Source organism: Melopsittacus undulatus, chromosome 7 (assembly GCF_012275295.1).
Source record: "Melopsittacus undulatus isolate bMelUnd1 chromosome 7, bMelUnd1.mat.Z, whole genome shotgun sequence".
Classification (NCBI taxonomy): Eukaryota; Metazoa; Chordata; class Aves; order Psittaciformes; family Psittaculidae; genus Melopsittacus; species Melopsittacus undulatus.
The window spans coordinates 46,465,292-46,484,512 of record NC_047533.1 but is presented as its reverse complement, the minus strand read 5'-3'; the positions used below and the strand labels follow the sequence as shown (position 1 = coordinate 46,484,512).

Sequence of the window (19,221 nt, the reverse complement as noted above, 5' to 3'; positions counted from 1 at the left end):
CTACTAAAGGCAGCTCAAGGGTCCTGTTTTGCCTGTGCCTAAACCACATTTTAAATCATCCTATAATCTGTATTACCTCCCAGATAATTTACTGACTAGAGCATTATATTACCATTAGAAAGAGTGATTCAACACTTACTTAGTTTAGCTTTAGGATATTAAGGACTGCAGTGGTGTGTGGCTTGTTAATGCAGTGGAATAGTTGGGGTCTCCCAGAACCCAAATGCTACGACTGTCACAACCCAAGGAATAATGAATTGTCAACTAGTAGCAGCACTGTACCTGAACAGATCTGAACAAAAACTGCTGGGAAAATCCCTTCCTTTTCATCCAGTCTTCCTCTATACCATTGTGGATCTACTTGTTCCAGTATTTGGATGTAGTCGCCCTTTTTAAAGGATAAATCGTCTTTGGTTTCTGCTGTGAAATCATGAAGCGCTTCACACCACTGTACTGAGCGTTTGTTGTTCTATTCAAGTGAACAGAAGAAATGCATTAATTTTAGAAGCGCTAATGGTGCCCACAAGCTGATGGATACTGGTGAAAGCAGCTGTACAGAACACGGGTGTCCTGACTTTCTCTCGTACAATAGCGTTGCTGCAGATGTAGATGAGAATGGCATTTCAGCAATTACCACAGAATTTCATCTGGGCTCAGACACATTCCTTTTTATCACTGATGGCAGGGGACAGGATTAATCAAGTCAAAATTAGACCACTGCAGCAATACTTAAAATAGAGCTAACAAGAATTTGCTTCAGCACAAAGGATAAGAATTTACTGATGTTAATTTGCCAGGAGCTATGAATTCAATCAGTTTAACCCAACTGTCAGACTTCAAGACCGGGACCAAGCAGCATTGTGTGCTGTGGGCATTGTGTTACATCCAGGGATAAAGTTGTGCAGCTAATCTGACATTTGAATAGAAAGTCTATGGAAAGGTATGAAAATGCTGTTTAAATTCTGGCCCTCACCTACAAAGTTTTATTACCTCAGGAAGGGAAGAAGAAACCTCCACCTTGTTCTTTAGTGTTGCTCCTGTACCTACACAAGTAAAGCACAACTTAGAATGACAGCAATGACTATTCAAAACCTTACTAATGATAGAGATTTTAGATATTTAAAGTTATTATTAAGAATAGCTTCTTAAGAACTCCTGCTATTCCTTTTGGGGTTTTAATGTGTCTTTTCTCTCTATCTCCTCCCCGCATTCATTGTCCTTTTGCACTTTTCTCCTATACACATGCAGTACAAAACCATGTTCCTGAATATTTTCGCATACCTGTTCCAGGCAGATCTTCAATTACTTCCACAAAGTTCAAGGGGAAGATTCCAGATATGCCTCTAAGCTCTCCTTTGGCCCACTCCTCATTTACATAGTCTTTCAGGATAATAGTTTCACCTTCTGAAAAACTGAGCTCATCTTGCTGATCTCCAATGTATTCAAATCGTGCTACACATCTTGGGCCTCTGCACAAAAATAAAGAAACTGACTTGTCTTATTTATTATTATCACCCACTTAATGCCAGCATTGTCCAAAATATGGACTGATATAATAACTTAAATGACAGAATGCACTGAAGACAAAATGGGTGGAAAACTGGTGTCTAGCCCTGGTTCTCATCTCTGCTTTCTGAGGAGGATGAAGGAGCTGGATGCAACTTCTGCATCACAATCCCTGTTACAGTATTTTGCATAAGACCCTATTTCTCTTCCAAACGACAAAAACAATGTCACTTTGTTTCTGGGCTACCTGACCCGTTTTATAGTTTTGCCTATATCCAAGTAAGTGTCCTGATACACTGATGTTAAGAACTTGATATTTTTTTTGAGCAAGCATCAAATTTAGGTGCAATCAAGCATAGGTAAGGGGTGGGTGTTGTGTATTTGTCCCAGATCCCAAATGCATGGAGGTTTCACAGGGGAAAGATAGTTTTAATCTACGTTGACAAACTTCACTCTGTAAAATCCATTCCAGGCACGGGGAAATAACTTATTTATCAATGAAACATCAATGCATCTGATAAATTTCACATAGTTCGTTGAAATGCTGAAAAAAAGCCTATATTTTTCTTTCTTTAAATATACATAATATGTAATAAACTAATAATGAAATAATAAGAAATTAAGAAATTTTTTAATTTCTCAGACATGAAAAAGTGGTAACAGGCGTCAGTTCTTTATATAGCATCACAGCACACAACCATTGTCAGTAGCTTGATTCTCACCTCTGTCCCCCATTCCTATTTTTGCCAAAGCTTCAGGACAGAGCTAGCACTACCTGTTTCTTTCTTAGCTGCAGAAGCAGTTTTTAAAAATAAAGTTTCATTTAAGGCAAGCCAAGCTCAATCTGAAGAACAGACTGAATTATCCCATTGATACTGATAGCTCTTCTTTCTCCCTGAATTTGTTTTAATTGGTGTAATGAATGATTACAAAATCCAATAAATCATCGAGTAAAAATAGTACAAAAGATGTTTCTTGCCCACAGATCTTAGTACAAGTGTTTGCAAATTGAAACGAATGTGCTTGAAGTATATTTGATAATTTCATTTGGGGAACTTCATATTCACCTGTATAGTTATACACTTTTAGGTTAGATAGATTTCTCTACTTAAAGTACAGCTATATTCTGTCCCATTTTATCTTGTTCTTTCAAATGAGTGGGAGCTCTACCACATTGTGTCTTATAAGGATACTGGAAGAAAGCTGGCAAGGCCAGGAGCAAAGAGAGAAGTGTGCAGTGCTTCTCAAGTTCATCAGATCAGTTCACAGTCTCTGTAACCAGTTTGCATGAAGAATTATGGGAAATGCTCTTCTAATACAGCTCATAAGAGGAAGAAAAGTGAGTGAAGGGGACTATATCTACATGAACATCTATTATAAACATTATAACATTTATCTTATAAAAATGAAGTGTTCTACCAATTTTTGAAGCCACAAAGTGAGTTTTTAGGTTTTTTGTTTTTTGTTGTTTTGTTTTTTACCTGAATACGATGTTTTCACCAAACCTGTCAGTTTTGAGAGCTTATTTTTTTAAATATATTTTGGTGAATAAACTATTCACCATATTAGCCCCAATGCAGATAATGCTTCAAAGTTATCTTTCTTTTTACTTCCTAGTAAATCAACATGAAAAAGAAAATAGTATTGATGTGACTCACTTAATACATTGTGATGAACAGAGTATTCTTCTCCTGTTGCCTTCTTCTGGAACATCAATCTAGTAAGACAGCAAAATAAGTAAAATCTTCCATTTCAAGCTCATGGCAACACAAGTACAATAAACTTGGAACCAGTTACAATAATCTGTTTTTCAGCTAGGCATCAGCTCCAGTTGTGACCTCCATGTGACACTCTATAGTCACTGGCATGCTATGATATCTGATGATATTAATGTAGATTTCAGTTTTGTATGTCTGATTTCTCATTTTCCAATCTCATGCAAACAAGGAGCTCTAATGTTTTCTGTTGTGAAACTGATTTGCTGCTTCTACTTGGGGCATGACTGCCAGAATATGGGACTGGATGCAAGTACATGTTGTTGCATTTAACTCTCAACTTTCAATTGGTAATTGCTCTCTATTATTTACTAGCACAATATATTACAGCAGACAAAATTATTGTTTACACTTATCCTGTCTGGGCTCTGGTAGCCAGCTGTCCTCCAAACACAAATACATCTCGCAAATCTCGCTTGAATTGGAGAAAGACAATTTAGAAAATCAATACACAGATACATCAAACAGACAGCATTCAATGCCTTTATCATAAGAGGACTTCAAATGTAGTTTTGGTATCGTATTTATGACATGAAAGATGATCTGTGAGATTTGTAAGACCCTAGAGGCCCTGGCGAGGAGCTTTGGGTTACAGTTTGCTATCACATTAGCCAGTTCCCATAAAATCAACAAGAATGTTTCATTAGCTTATGTGAAGGAATGGAGATCATGCTGCCTTTTAGGACAAATAATCTTTGCTGTGCTCTCTCTGGAGCAGTTGGCATCTGTGGTGCTCTGAAGGTTCTAAGTAACAACCATGTATTATTGTTGGGTATCCAGACCTAAGCTGTTACCTAGCTCAATACTGTAAACCACACTGTAGCATATAGTATAGAGACCTTGTATCAACATCAGATCTGATAAGAATGAAGTCCTCAGTAAATAACCTCCTGTACTGTGCTATTTTTTTACACCCCCCCCTTTTTAAATTCTTTTTGGAACAAAAGATTTTTGCACTCAAAGGTTAACCACAACTAAAATAGGAATTTGAAACACACCTTCCATAGCTTTCACAAAGTTATATCTGTCTGTATCAATGCTGAATTCAACCCAAATAGCCTTTTCACTGTTTCAACATAAAGTCTTTTCTCTATTAGCCATCAGTAGTAACAAAAGCTTTTAAATTAAATTGTTGGTCTGCATAGAAGCAGCTATTCAATTTAGCTAACAAATCTTTCTCATGAAAGTGAATCAAGCATGGTTCCATTGTTACTAATGCCATGTTTAGCTTTCATTCTTCAGTATTTCTCTTAAAATCTTAAACACCATTACAAGCAAAACAGACACCCTACTCTCTTTGTTGGTTACCAAACACTTGGTACTGCCCATGTAGTGGCAGTGCTCATCTCTGCCAGCTGTCCTGGCTTGACACAGACACTATCTTTAATGGATCACAGAAACCACACTGGAAGGGACCACAGAGATCATCTGGTTCAATCTTCCTTGGGAAAACATGACCTAAACTAGATGTCCCAGCACCCTGTCCAGCCAAATCTTAAAAAGTGCCCCGTGCTGGAGAATCCACCACTTCCCTGGGGAGAGTATTCCAATGGCTGATTGTTCTCATTGTGAAAAATTTTCCTCTTGTATTAAGTTGGAATCTCCCCAGAAGTAACTTGTGCCCACTTGTGCTGTTCTCCAAGTGAAATGGATGCCCATGTGAATGCCCAGCCATACAACTTCACTGCATCCTGGTGTCAAGTTTAGCATTCCTCCATGTCCATACAGCTAGTGTTGATAGCCCAACGACCCTTCCCACTGTCACAGAATGGACTTTAATCTCAGACTCGGGCTTGCAATATATTTGACCCAGCTTTTGATGCAGTGAACCATACTGTATCCTTTTTAAGGATGAGGAAGTAAATTAATCGCTACTGGGCTCCAAAGCAGCACCTGTCTCTTGCTTGCCATTTACTGTCACATTCAGTAACAGGATTGCTTTAAGCTGCTCATTTGCAACAACACAATCTCCTTGCACTGTGCCAGCACCACCACTTGTGCAGCCACTTAGTAAGCCACTTAGGCAAATTGATCCAGCTGGAAAAAAAAAAATATTCTAGGAAGAAAAATACCATGTCTCATTGGGCCCAACTGTTGCCCTGACCTATTTCACTACATGGTTATGAAAGTGGTGATTCTAGCACAGCACAAGGGACAAGAAAATGAAACTGGGAGATTGGGGTGAGGCACAAAATGCAACCATCTTACCAAGTGTTGATTCCTACATGCAGCTGTGAACAACTAATCTGCTCTGTAGACCCTGAGAAACTACCCAGGTTAACAAAGAGAATCTGGTAAGGGCCATGATTTTCTCACTTGGCTTCAAATGACAGCAAGACAATCCCCATAACACAAGCTGGTCCTGCCAAATCAAGCATCTTTCTAATACCATACAAACAATATCTTCTGTCTTCTGCACTGCCAGAGGGAAAAGAGATTATGTAAATATAGCATGCAGTTAAACACACAGGAGCTATAGTAAAACAGAACCAGAAAACAAATGCAGCAGGATCTTATGTAGCAATGAATACAAAGCCTACATACAACTACTTTAACAAAGCTGGCAGGAAATATCCCTGTGCGATTCCCACATTTTCCTCTGTACCACTCAGTATCGATTTTCTCCAAAAGACAAACAGTATCTCCAGAATGGAGTTCCAGGTCATCTGGATGCTCTGTAAGACAGAATCATTTCAGTTAAAAGTAGTTGTCACACTCCCTGATTTTCTTTAAGTAAAACCTTCTTAATATAAATATCACAGACAAAACCAGAATGGGTTTTCAAAAAGACTTAATTACACTTGATAAATCAGTTTGCTTTAACTAAAAGACTAGCCCAACTATAGCTAAACCCATGGATTTGAACGACTCCACATGCAGGCTTTACAGGCTGAGCTTCCTCATAATTTTTAAGCAATAATTCCTAATAAAATTCCAATTTGAAAATCTGGGAGTAAAACAAGCTTCCAAAATATTCACACTTGCTTACCTGCAGGAAAATCATGCAGGACTACAGCATGAGGTGCACTCGTGTCAGAAACTTTTGGAGGGTGGTTTGAATCCTGACAACATATAAATACATGGAGTTCATAAATCATGGAAGATACAGAGATTCTCTGTTACGTGCTCTGAAAATAATTTTGTGACTTTAGACACCATGTTTTTCTGGTATCAGATCATCACTTCTGGAGGCAGCAGTTAATATTGGTCACAGAGCTATGGGACTGAATCCTGTGTGCTGTTTGATAGTGTAAACCAAAATCCATTTCATCAAAATCTACTTTTGAGCCAGTAAACTGAAGGAAAGGCATGTAACTTTTCCCAGTATAGACAAAGCCTCAACAATCAGAAATCAGGTCAGAAACCTGGAGCGTTGACATCAACTCTCATTGCAAAGGTTGTGGTCAAATTTTGCACTGCTGCCCAGTACTGCATGCTGTCAGCCACTCTCGCTTTCTTCGAGGGAAAACCCCAGCCCAGCTCTCCCCAGTACACTCATCAATGGCAGCACATCTGCCTCTCAGCATTTCAGAGGGGTGAGCAAGCCACAAGGCCTTTGCTTACCAGAGGATAACTCTGAGGGGAAAAGACAGTTTTGCTGTGGGATCTTCATAAAGGGAAATTGTATTCAAAATGCTAAGCCTTTTTGTTTGGCTCTCCCACTAGGAATTTTTAGACTGTATTGATGACAACCACTATGAATTACATTCAAAGTAATCGATTGCATACAAAAAAACCCAATCAAAAAAGACCAACATGGCCAAAGATAAGGCCACAATAATATGAATGACAACAGAAACCAACAGATTGCATAGAAATATCTTTCAGCCATGTAGGTTTCTGTTAATAATCAAAAAAGCTGCTCAAAGCTGTAATTTATACTATTTAATATTAATCCAGTCATGCACTAAAACCATGTTAGGTTCTGCAGAAGCAGAAAGAGGAATATACTTTGAAGTCCGTATGTCAAAGCCAATTTACTGATGTATCATGTACAGTACTTCATAAAGCTACTCACTTATCTTACGCCCACTTTTCAGATATTCAGCCAAGGGAGTGATTATCTTCCAGTGAAACAGAGGAATGTTACCAGTTTCCTCTGCCTTCTGGCACTCCAAATAATTACTGTTGCTCTGCTAAGGAAGCAGAATGTCCTTGTGCTATGAGGCAAATCATGATTATTAGGTTTTGTTTTGGTAGTTGTTTTGTTTTTATTAAAGAAACACAAGGATTTAATAAAACACCATTATATTTCTCAGTGTAACCTTTAAAACCTAAAGCACTTGATGCTGTAATGCAACAGGAGTCTTACTCATTAAATATTTATCAGAAGAAAAAAATGCCTTACCTTACAAGACAGATCTCCAGTGTTCCTGGGAAGACAATCTTCCTTGGCACCTCCATGAGGCACAGGTAGCTTGAACAGAAACAGAGGCAAATGGAAATGTCTATATTTCACTTCTAAGCACCTGAAATTCACACTGCAAGTGAAAATGGTCAGACAATGGAATTATTCAAGCCACCTACTGCAGGTAACTAATTTAGGAGTCCAGTGAAAGAGGACAAGCTCCTTTGGAAGGCATTCAAACAGACTGCTGGTGATATGAACTGCCACTTGAAGAAACCCAGGTGTTGTCATCTGCTTTAGAAGTGTCTCAGCCGTCTAACTGATATCATACCATAAAGTAATGATGTTCAGCAACACACTGGCACAAAAATGTATTCATTTGTCATAGAGAGCACTGGAAAAACAACTTGATGGAAAACTTCCTTGATGGCAACATTTGAGGGCAGGAAGTTCTAGTGATCTGCTACTGAATAAAATCTCATGTACAAAAATATGTCACACGTTTCTTACGCAAACAGGGGTGGCTGCATCAGAGAGGAAGCATCATGCTTCCCTTATCTCAAAGCTGTTCCTCCTATCAACTTAGATACATCTTTCTCTCTCTTTCTTTCTCTTCTGCTCCACCAAGGAACTAAATTCAAGAGTGAAGATCAAAGAGAAGGCAACAGAAAGCTTCCACATTGTACTGAATGTTGATGTTTGTGCTATGGTTGTATGGGTGGGCTTTTTTTTTTTTTACAACAGCACTGGTTCAAGGAGCTACCAGCTCTGATTGCTGATCAGTTTAAGTATCTGGGGAAAGACTCTCCTTTTTATCTGTAATATCAATCCACTTATATTTACTATTCCATAACAACACATGCAATACCAAAAAGAAACTATTTTATAATAAAAATGGATGGCATGAATAGGATGAAAATGTAAAGGTAAGTAATATTACATTCCTCACTCTTTGCAGGCTTGGTTAAGCAAGGTCAACTACTTTTCAAGTTAAGCACTTTGACATATACAGGGAAAACCAATATATGAACACAATCATTTAGCATCTTTTCATGTGCTGTGATAGAATTCAGAACTGGTGACTATAAAAAGAACTCCTCAAACCCAAAAGATATGCATTAAAGATATATATGTATTAATGATACATATACACAAAAATACACACACATATCTATACTTCGCTTGTATATTCCTTTCTCCAACATAACCTTACAGTACTTACTACTATTTATCTATCAGTATTTTTTAAGGAAGTTTATGCTGATAGATGCACTTTGAAAGCCCCATCATAGTAGCCTTCCTTGCTACCTCTTTCACTACTATTTAAAGCAGCACTGGTTTATGATCAACAGTCTCAGAATATCTCAGTTCTCACCATGTATTTATTGTAGAGAGGATGACCTGGTTTAGGTCTAGGAGGTAATGCTGGATCTGAATTTTTAAAGACTGAACTTTTTGTTCTCTTGGGTCCCAATCTGAACTTGCTGTTTTTTCTGTCAGGAGCAATGTCAGACGTAGACCGCGAAAGAACTTCCTTCTGGGTGGAGGTCTTGGTTGCAGAGAGTTTTGGTGGAGGTGGTCTCCCAGGAACACTTCTAGGTGGGGGAGGTCGAGCAGGTATAATTTTTCCATTCACAGGCCTAAAAATCAGGTAAGGCATAAAGGAAATATGCATATTAATAAGCCTGCTGCCTCATCCTCCACCACAGCCCTAGATATAGAATATGTAATAAGGAAACATGACTCAGGGTGATCTGGACTGTAGAGTTTGTAGTATCTGAAGCTCTCTGGGAATATCTTGAGATCCTTTCCAATCCTAACTATTCTATGATTCTATGATCCTATGATTCTATGATATGAACTCTTCAGACACTGGAAGTAGAGGATCAAGTCCTTAGATTGCTTGACTATGTATTTTTAAGTCAGTTCACCTCTTTCACTTCTCAATAGCCTGCCAGCTTTCTGAAGAGTCCACTACATAAGCCATATTTCTTTCAGCAATCCACCCTGAGAAAGAGCTTTGTCTGAAGCTGCCTTAGGATGGAGTTGTCCTAGTGGAGAGCTTTAGTGAAAGCCCTGAGAATCCCTGCTGATCTAGCTGGTCTTCAGCAATAAGACTAGCTCATTCCCTGGGATGTCACTTACCTCAAGTGACTTCTGGGCCTGCTGAAACTCATGACACATAACACCACTTTGCACTATGGCATCAATAGCAGAATTACCCCTTTTATGCAACTGATGTCTACTGCTGAAAGAAAACACTGGTGAAAACACTTAAGTTTTCTGACAGTGCTGGAGGTACCACACTCTCATTAGTGTGCCAGGAGTTTAGGAACCAAAATCAGAAACTAGTAGGTGTCAGTGGTAATTAATCTAAAAAATCCCCCTTACTAAGCATTGATTAAAAAAAGCTGCCTATAAAGTACACACAAGCCATGATTTTTAGAATCAAAGAGCATGGCCAAATCAGTAATTTGCTAATGAAAAAAATCACCTCTGTTATAAACAAGCATTATGTACATCTAACTTTGGCTTTCTGTTATTAAGAACCCTGGCACTAACACTATTCCAAAAATACAAAATTGTTTTATTATTAATAGGAAATATTTGGCCATTTACTGCAAGTTTCTGCTACAGTTGTCTCTCTTGCATGCAGTGTAATTAATCACAACTATTTTCTTACATTAATTCCTCAAGAGTCTGTAAAAATCATCAAGCACAACAAATGTGCATTAGTGGATCTCTGGAGTCTCCCTCTGACATACTTTGAGTGTCATCCACCACTTGAGAAGACACTAGTGTTCTACGAATGCTCCTGATACTATTTCTCCATTACTATTTGAGATTGGGTTAGTTTTTGAATTAAAAAAAAATAATCCACTTCTGTTCAACTTCCACCTCTCCCCTTTCCGGCCTCATCCTAAAGTAAGCTTTTTTAATGTTGACAGAACGAGAAATTCCAAGTTAGACTGCATTAAATCTGGAAACAAACCAACCCACACATTTGCAACGCAACTCAACTAAACAAGAAAACTCTATCAAGCAATTAAAATAATTATTATTGCTCACTTAAGAAAAAATAAAAAGAATCCATTTGAGCAGAAAAGACAAAGGATAAAATGTTTACTGCAGTTCCAGAGACCCTCAGGAGCACCAGGAATGCTGCTACACTAAACAGAACAGGGGAAAGCAACAACCCCATAAGGGACGATAATGAGGTGTTTCTTTGTGGGTACAACCACATTCTTTCCTGTTAATGAATTATTATTATTATTGGTAATCTAAGTTTAATAGCTAAAAGATTCTCTTGTTCTGACACAACAGAGGAAGCTCTTGCGTTTAAGCCCATAGATTTAGAGTGCAGATGCTGAGATAGCCACAGTGGCCTAGCTAGCCAATGCTTTATCTTCCTCCAGTTTGTCTCTGGCATTCAGTGAACCTGATTTTAAGGCTGGTCCAGTTACTTTTGCCTCCACAGACCTTCTTTCTTATTGGGTCAAAAGAATAAAAACTCGAAGGTTATCATTGATTCTGCATCTTCACAGGTATTTTACAGCTGAAGTGAACTGTATAAACTAGCCAGTACTTCTGGGAAGGCACCGGCCCAGCATCTGCCCTTTTCAGGGTGACAGCAACTGCCACCTCCATTCCTTTACCATTCAAACCCAACCACAAGCGCAAGTGCTGTGGGTGAAAAGGTTAAAGATGCAAAAAGGAATGACTGTCAGCAGCCACTGTACATTAGCTGAAGAGCCAAACAGCTGTCCTCCTATAATCTCCCTGCTCATACCAATAGCGTACAAACAAGTATTAATCAGCTAGCAACTTGGTCCTGCCTATTTATTAGTGAGCATACTACCTACCCAAGCTTATTGAGTTAGCACTAGAGTTGGTAGTGTCTACATTAAGACTAACTAGGCAAACTAACTTAGAAACATCACCTTTAAGTGAATCACTGAAGAACTGCACTTACCTTGGGGGTAATAGAGCATCTAGCTGAGGCACTCCACCCTTTTCTAAATGATCCAACTCCTATAAAGATTCAAAAGAAAAAAGCCATTTCTTTAAGCCTAAGAAACAAAAATGATCTTGTTTAAATAATGCATTTCTTAAATTATATCCTACATACAGGAAAAACAGGAGTTTCTAGAGGTCTGGGAATAAAGTGATAAGTATTATGGTGCATTCTAGCATTTCAAAGTCTTGCTGGACACAGAAGAAAATGTAAATCATCTGGGTGAGTACCTGAATCACAGCTTGAGTTGTGCATTAAGTATGACCCAGCTCTCTTCTCCTACCACATGGGAGTTAGGGCTCAAGAGCCAAATTCAGGAGAGTCATACAAATGTACAATTTCACTGACCACAGAATTCCAAGTGCTGCAGTTACATCATCAGTTTTGATCTTTGACAGATGAAACACTTTGAATAGGCTTAAAGCAGAAAACATGACATTAATGAAACTCACACAGGACAGCATCTCTTGCAAATAATATTAGCTCTCATTAAAGAAGGCATCTAAGTATGTTTCTTAGAGATCTAAAAGACAAATCCTGGTGAATTTTGCTTTGGCATATTATGGTGTTACTCCTCTCAGATGCCCATCCTGACCCTGCCAGAGATTACTACCCTGTAACAGAGTCAGCAGAGGGGAACATGTGCCATGTCTGAAGGGCTTGGATTAACAAGTTACCATCCTTTCTGCCTCCTGCTGTTCATTGTCCTCCCAGTGCCAGAAAGTACTGCCAGCTCCTCTGAACAAGCACAGCTGCTTGTGGAACAGCATGGTAAATTAAAGTGCTGAATCTGGGTTCAAAAGTATCATTTCTGAACCAGTAATATCCAATAGGTCTGAATGGTCTTGGTTACTTAATTAGGGATATATGTTCTTCAAACTGCTAAACAATTTTGGTGATTTTTCATCCCTAGAAAATATCTAGGTGTATTCTGTGACAAAATTTTGACCCTTGATTAAGTCCCCAAATGAATACTCTTGACTGAACAATCCTGATTAGAAAAGAAACCTGCCACTTTCAGGTGGGGATGTTATACCAAAAAATTTCCTCTTCTGTGTGAAAAGGAGGAAATCTGTGCCAAGTACTGCTTACACTCAACAATTTTTACTGTTGTTGGTTAATCACTTCCACTGACAAACAATACCAGCTTCAGAAGCACGGAAGTTCATACCTTTTCAAGCATAAGATTTTAATGTTTCAGTGAACTTGATGCAATCTTTTTCTTAAAAACATTATCTGAGTCTTACATATGCCTGTCACAATAACCTGGATGACACTGGAAAAGTTTTGAGGTTGCATTCTTTAAAATGTTATTTAACATCTTGCATTGGACATTATTTTTTCAGCATTATTCAGAAGAGATGGAACCTCTGTGAATAGCCTCTTGAAACAAGACATTTAAAAACCACTTTATCCTATTAGCAGAGGTAGCCACAAAGAAATTTCATGGCAATTCTCTAGCTAGTGAGGGCTTTTGATTTGACTTCATATTTTTAGTGCCTGTGGTTTCCAAGACTGCCATTCTTGCCATCACAGCACTCAATATTTGGGAATTCTTCTGTCAATTTCTAGTTTGTTCTAATTCCCTTTTGTAAATCCATGTCAAAGAGCATATAGGATCACAGCTACAATGTCTACCATAACTAGGTGCTTGGGAGCAAGGAGCAGAGCCTTACTTTCCCAAATAGATGGCTCTACTCTGGCTTTAACAGGACCAGAAGAAAACAACTAGAAGGAAAGAGCTGAAGAAAACAAGCTTCTTTCATCTACAGAAAAGTTTACTCTGCCTGGAAATTAGTACAGACACTGAGAAGTACTATGTGTATGGAGTTAAAAAAATACATTTCTAAAGGACTTTGACAGCATTTCACTATGTAAATCTCACTGGACTTTGAACCACTTTGCAGTGCTTTTGAAAGTAAATTGTAGAATATCCCGATTCCAGCTACTAAATACAGAAAATTGAAGATAGATGTGATCAAAGTTCAGTAAAATCAACAAAGTGCTCTTCAGAACTGACAGCAGTCTAAATTATCTGATTAAATCAGAGAACGCAATTAAAAGAAAAAAGCCTTATATTTTTGAATAGTACTTTTAATCCTTTGGTCCTTCACATAACTTACTTTATAAATGCTTGAGAGTCACAAGAGATCTGTTAACCAAAGCAGACAAAGCTGTAATACAGGAAAACAGTCCTAACTTACCACTTTTTTTACTAGTTCACCACTGTTCTGTTTTCCCACTGTGATATCAGAGGTGTTCCCAATAGGCTTTTCAGCAGGAAGTGGCGGAGGGCTATGCAGGATTTCATTTAAAGCTGTAAAAAACCCAAAAAGTTCCCAAATGAAAGTCTAATTAATAGCTTCTTCACATGAATCAACAATAGGTGAGGGAATGCATATTGATTCGGGGCATTTTTTTTGTGAACACAACTTCCTTACTGAAAGTCAGAGCAGCCAATGGGCAGGAACACTTAAAGACTAGTGAAGAAAAAAGGGACATGAAGGGAATATTGCTACTCTGGGGTTAATTTCAGGAGTACCTTCCATGCTGCATAATGGATCTTCACTTTATGCTCGGGACACCAGTAACTTATTCTAGAGTTTCAGGGTTTCAGCTGCAATACTTGTTGATATAATATTAGACGAGTAGAAGAGTTTCTATCCTTGGGAATGTCAGACCCATGATGGGATAGCCTGAAACACCATCACCATCTCTCAGCCACATTTCTAAAGTAGCTCACTTTTTTCAGCTGTCAGCTCCTGGAATATCCTTCAGGCTGGAAAACAGCTGAGGGTTATTTCAAGTAACCCTGAAAGATCAGGAGACTTGGATGGAAGAATCTCCAGAAAGGTAAAGGCAAGAAAAGAAACTGTTGCCTGCTTCAAAATTCATGGTGACAGGAAGAAAACAGAGATGAAAGCTCTTTGGTAGTCTTTAAGGAGCTAAGCAAATACAGGAAATGGAAGAGGAAGCAGTACAGCTCTTACTAGGAAGAATGATGATGTCTTCAGTTTCAATAAAGAACATAAAAAGCTGCTAATTATATATCTTTTACTGCTTTCAAGGTCTCTCCCACTGAAACCTGGGAAGCACTTAGACAGGTTTTGCCAGTATCATTTTGTCTTTATGTACCAATCATTTTGTCTTTATGTATTAGAACCCTGCCATCTATTTTACAAAGTATTTGTACACCAAGAATATTAATTTCATGCAAAGAACTTCAGACACTTAAGCTCTTCTGACTTCCAGCCAGTCTTGGAGTTATGTAAAAATATATGCAGACAGCCTAGACATTTATAGATCAATGACAAAAAAGATTCTATCCAAATGAAAGCATTCAGTTGCTGATTTTATGAAAAGTACATTCAAAGAAACAACCTGTAAGGAGAAGTATTGTTTGTTTTTAACATCTCTTTTGCATTATAATGATATAAAACACTGGTGTGATGTTTAAAAATGGATCAGTTCAAGGATAAATCCCTTATTCTTTGAAGCAAGTCATAGTTACCATGTTGGTTTCCTGTGACCACCTATCACCTAGCACAGGAAAAACAAAACTAGTGCAGTTCATCACTCTACTAAGCTAGTGTGATGGATGAAAAATAAAACTAATACCTGACAATATCTGCAAGAGAAATATTCTCTAATCATGCCTTACTGATCTATAAAAAGCACGAGAGATTTATTTATTCACGCCACTTCAAATCTTGATGTATACAGCTGGCCTAATTTCCTTGACTCTACTCTTTACAAGACCATAATTAAAGGAAATAAAGGAAGAAAAAACCCACCCAAGAATTACAAGGCAGGTGTTATTTTCGGTGATTTCTAAGTGTAAGAACTGAAGTGGAAGTTTAATGCTTCCTTTCTAATGAAATCTCAACAAAAATGCTAATGCTAAATGAGTGCTTTACCAGAGTTCAAATTCTTAAGCATACAGCTCTGTTCCCTTTTTTCTAATGTTTTTGGCAGTTGTTCAGGGATATTTCTTTTAGGTTTGCAGTGGTTCCTGGCAGAATTAATCTCCTTCCACACCCAACATGGTGACAGACCCCTTTATGACAGGCCATTTATGTGGCCCTCTTACAAGGTAAATCCTACTGTATCCATGTTATACCTTGGTCCAAGTAAGTGCAAATTACTTTTCTAATTTTTTGACTTTTAACATCTTACATTTCTACTGACATATGGTTACTCTGCTTTCCTGGAACCTGCTTCTGTCCCTCCACATCCTGTTAATCTTTCAGCTACAGCCTCCCATAGAGTAGTCCTTCGCACTCCCCTGATAATTGCATCCAAGTACAAGTAAGGGCGGCAGCCTCCTTGTGGGAAGTTCCATTACCACTAGAGAGCAGCAAGGGACCAGTTATTTACAAGCTCAAAAGAGAATCCAGCTCAGGGGAGGAAAAAAAAGAAAAAAAAAAAAAGAAAAAAAATTGCCAGATCTTTTTCTCCTTCCCCCCCCAAAAAAAAAAGGGAATCACCATTTCCTTTCTGGAAGAATTATGTCTTGGGTTCTTTACAGTGATTGTAAATGTATTCATCCAACTGAAAAAAACTTTATCTATGATCAGAAAGATCATAATTAACAGAAAGACTTGTTCTCATAGCTTTATTTCCAGCCTTCTCACCATTTTGAATAATTTCAAATGCATTTCTCACTTATGCAGAGGAAAGGAAATCCTAGTAGTTTAACTCTGGGGAGGTGGGGTGAGGAGGGGAAGAAGGGAACTTGGGAAATAATGAGAGAATCTTAGGAGAAAAGGCAGCTGAACATGTGGTTGCTACAGACTGGCTCTACATCTAGTCAGTGTAGTAAAACATGATTTTGAAATACGAGTTTTAAGAGCTATCTCGTGACATTTCTCCCTAAGCTTTGAGGATAAAACATAAGGCTAAAGAGAAGCAAGAGTGTACTCTTGCATACAAAGATCAACACAAAGACCTTGTGTCTCTGATAAATTTCCACTCTGAGATACTTCTGGTGTCATTTGTAAAGCCGTAAAGGATTAGAGGTGAAAGGCATTAGGGATATGGTAGCTGTCAGAAAATTATAGTCAAGACCTTGACACAAAGTTGAACGCATCAGAGTTTTGCATCCAAGTTCTCACATGCCTTTTTTCACAAATTTCACAAGGGTCAAGGAAAACTATTTGATGTAATCTGTGAAAATTATCCTTACGTCCCAACATACCTGTGTTTGAAGTAGAGTTTAATACGCTAATATCGTTCCTTTGGCAAGTGGGAGCCCTGCTCTCAGGAAGTTCGGGAGCAACAGCTGATGTCAGAAGTGAATTTGACCAAAGGTACAACTCCAGTGATAGGGTTTAGCTGACAAAACAAGCTTACTTCTGCTGAAAAAGGTCTCCCTCCAGCTGTTCCCTGCTGCTTCCCTTAGAAGTCCCTACTGTTTCACCTCTGATATGCATTAGCTCCATAAGGTGCAAGGGACATCAAACGCAGTGCAAAGGAGGGAGCCAGACGAGGTAGATGGGAAGCAGGGAGAGGGGAACATAACTCCTAGCTATTTCTCCTTCCCATAACAGCCCTTAGGTCATCTCCTCTGTCTCATCAAACTATACCACAAAATTCCTTTGGTAGCTAATATAGCTAATAAACAGCAACTCAACGAAGTAAATGGTTAAGTCACAGTTAAAAAGGCTTTCTGAGATTTCTCAGAAAATTTGAGAGAAGAACTTACATTTCCCGGGTTTAGCTGGGATTCGGATCACAGTGGGTTTTCGGGCTATAGCTGGTTGAACAGTTTGTTCCTTGGCAGGTTCACTTTTGGCGAGGAACTGAAATGGATCTAAAAGGAAAGAAACAAAAAACAACCCCCCCCCAGTTTAATATTTATTTGTTGAACAAAATCTCACTAGGTATTGCTTTCATTATTGAGGACTTATATATTTTGCATGCAGGAAAGTGATAATAATAATAAAATCAGGCTGATGCAAATAGAGTACTCAGCTCTTTGCAAATAACATGTCTTTTCTGTACATCTTGCATTCATAGTTGACACATACACATGCTCCAGATGCTTTCCGGGATTATATAAGCCACAGAACAAGAGGAACTGCATTGCTTCCTAATAGGGACCTGAAATCAGGATGGCTTTAGGGAAACATTTTCAAAGCAGTAGCTCTAATATGCAAACATAGCTGTGAACACATTCACTAAAGAGTTTTAATCAATAAAATCTTGCCAAAGCAAAACAGTCAGCACTGCAGCAGATAACATGCCTACAGAAACAAAGCAAAGCAAAACAAAGCATTTAAATATTACTGATTACAAAATGCCTTTGCTGTAGAACAACTAATTCTCTGGAAGATTCTGCATAATACTGTTGATTACAAACTTGGTGTCAAGCAGGAGACTGGTTCAGACCAAGAACTGGAAGACGTGCCTGAGCTCTGCCCCTGCCTGTATCACTCATTCCTCTACAAGCCTGTCCAGTCATTCCATCAGTAAGATAGGAGCACTGTTTTCTATGCTTCATAAACTTAAGCACTGCTCTCTTATTAATAGGCATAGGAACATATGTGCATGTAGAAGGCAGCTGTAGAAACACTCGGACATAAATAAAATCCAAATCAGTGGGTTCTTCTCTCAAGTATAGCTTCACGTCAAAGAGCAATACATCCTATATATCTCTTCTTTGCTGTTAACTGCCACCTTTTTCTCTGACATTACCAAAAACTGTAGTAAAAAGACAATGCTTAACAGAATTGTAAATATGTGAAGTAGAAACTGGAGAAGGACTCCAGATAATAAATTCTCCATGACACATATTCATAGCCCCAACAACTGAGTTTGATCTCCTCTGGTGGCCTTTTAAGACATGTAGCTCAATGAGATGTTATTTATGGAGTGTCAGAGTCTCAGAGAGGAGGCATGCTGGGCATCTCTTTAAATTCTTCAGGCCTTTCTATAAAAACATACCCTTGCTCCAAAGTACTACCACACTTTTTGATAAATTTGGAAGTCCTGTATTTGATACAACTTTTTATTCAACACAAAACCCCCAATTCTAACAATTATGCAATATAAAATCACAATTTCTTACAGATTAACACAAAGATATTGTGGCTCTGATAAATTTCTACTCTGAGATACTGTCAGTGTCATTTGTAAAGCCATAAACAATCAGAGGTGAAAGGTATTATGGATATGGTACTATCTATAGGAACTCTTGGAAAACTATAGTCAAGACCTTGACACAAAATTGAATGCATCAGGTTTTTGCATTCAAGTGGACACTTGGATAACAACACCAAAAATAACATAAGATAGGCCTGAACTAATTTCAGGGGGAGAAAATACAGTGTCATATTGAGCTGCTCAATTACAGTCTAACGGACTGCCCTCCCGCACGCACACAACCTGGCAGTCACAACTCCTCCAACCACTGCTGCCACTTCTCTTTGCAGTCCCCTCTGTCCATGCTCCCAGTCCCCTCCAGCTCCTGCTGCCAGCATGCAGTGGAGCAACATCAGGGACAACATACTGCAGGGCCTGTGCATGCTCACCCCTGCTCACATGTCCACCTCCTACTAGCCCCTTGCTCAAGGCTC

At 38.5% G+C, this 19,221-nt stretch overlaps 1 protein-coding gene across 2 annotated transcripts in view; it reads right to left on the bottom strand.

Annotated features, from left to right (window-relative positions):
- SH3D19 (SH3 domain containing 19) overlaps nucleotides 1-19,221 on the bottom strand; it is an 84,139-nt gene that overhangs the window by 5,428 nt on the left and 59,490 nt on the right. For both annotated transcript variants that reach the window (XM_034064736.1, XM_031048769.2), the window contains exons 8-18: nucleotides 17,349-17,456; nucleotides 13,849-13,961; nucleotides 11,603-11,661; nucleotides 9,005-9,269; nucleotides 7,630-7,698; nucleotides 6,271-6,343; nucleotides 5,826-5,956; nucleotides 3,165-3,223; nucleotides 1,282-1,469; nucleotides 991-1,043; nucleotides 283-469 (exon numbers count right to left, since the gene is read on the bottom strand). In XM_034064736.1, the coding sequence (XP_033920627.1) occupies nucleotides 283-469; nucleotides 991-1,043; nucleotides 1,282-1,469; nucleotides 3,165-3,223; nucleotides 5,826-5,956; nucleotides 6,271-6,343; nucleotides 7,630-7,698; nucleotides 9,005-9,269; nucleotides 11,603-11,661; nucleotides 13,849-13,961; nucleotides 17,349-17,456 (1,305 nt within the window). The remainder of the gene's footprint in view (nucleotides 1-282; nucleotides 470-990; nucleotides 1,044-1,281; nucleotides 1,470-3,164; nucleotides 3,224-5,825; nucleotides 5,957-6,270; nucleotides 6,344-7,629; nucleotides 7,699-9,004; nucleotides 9,270-11,602; nucleotides 11,662-13,848; nucleotides 13,962-17,348; nucleotides 17,457-19,221) is intronic.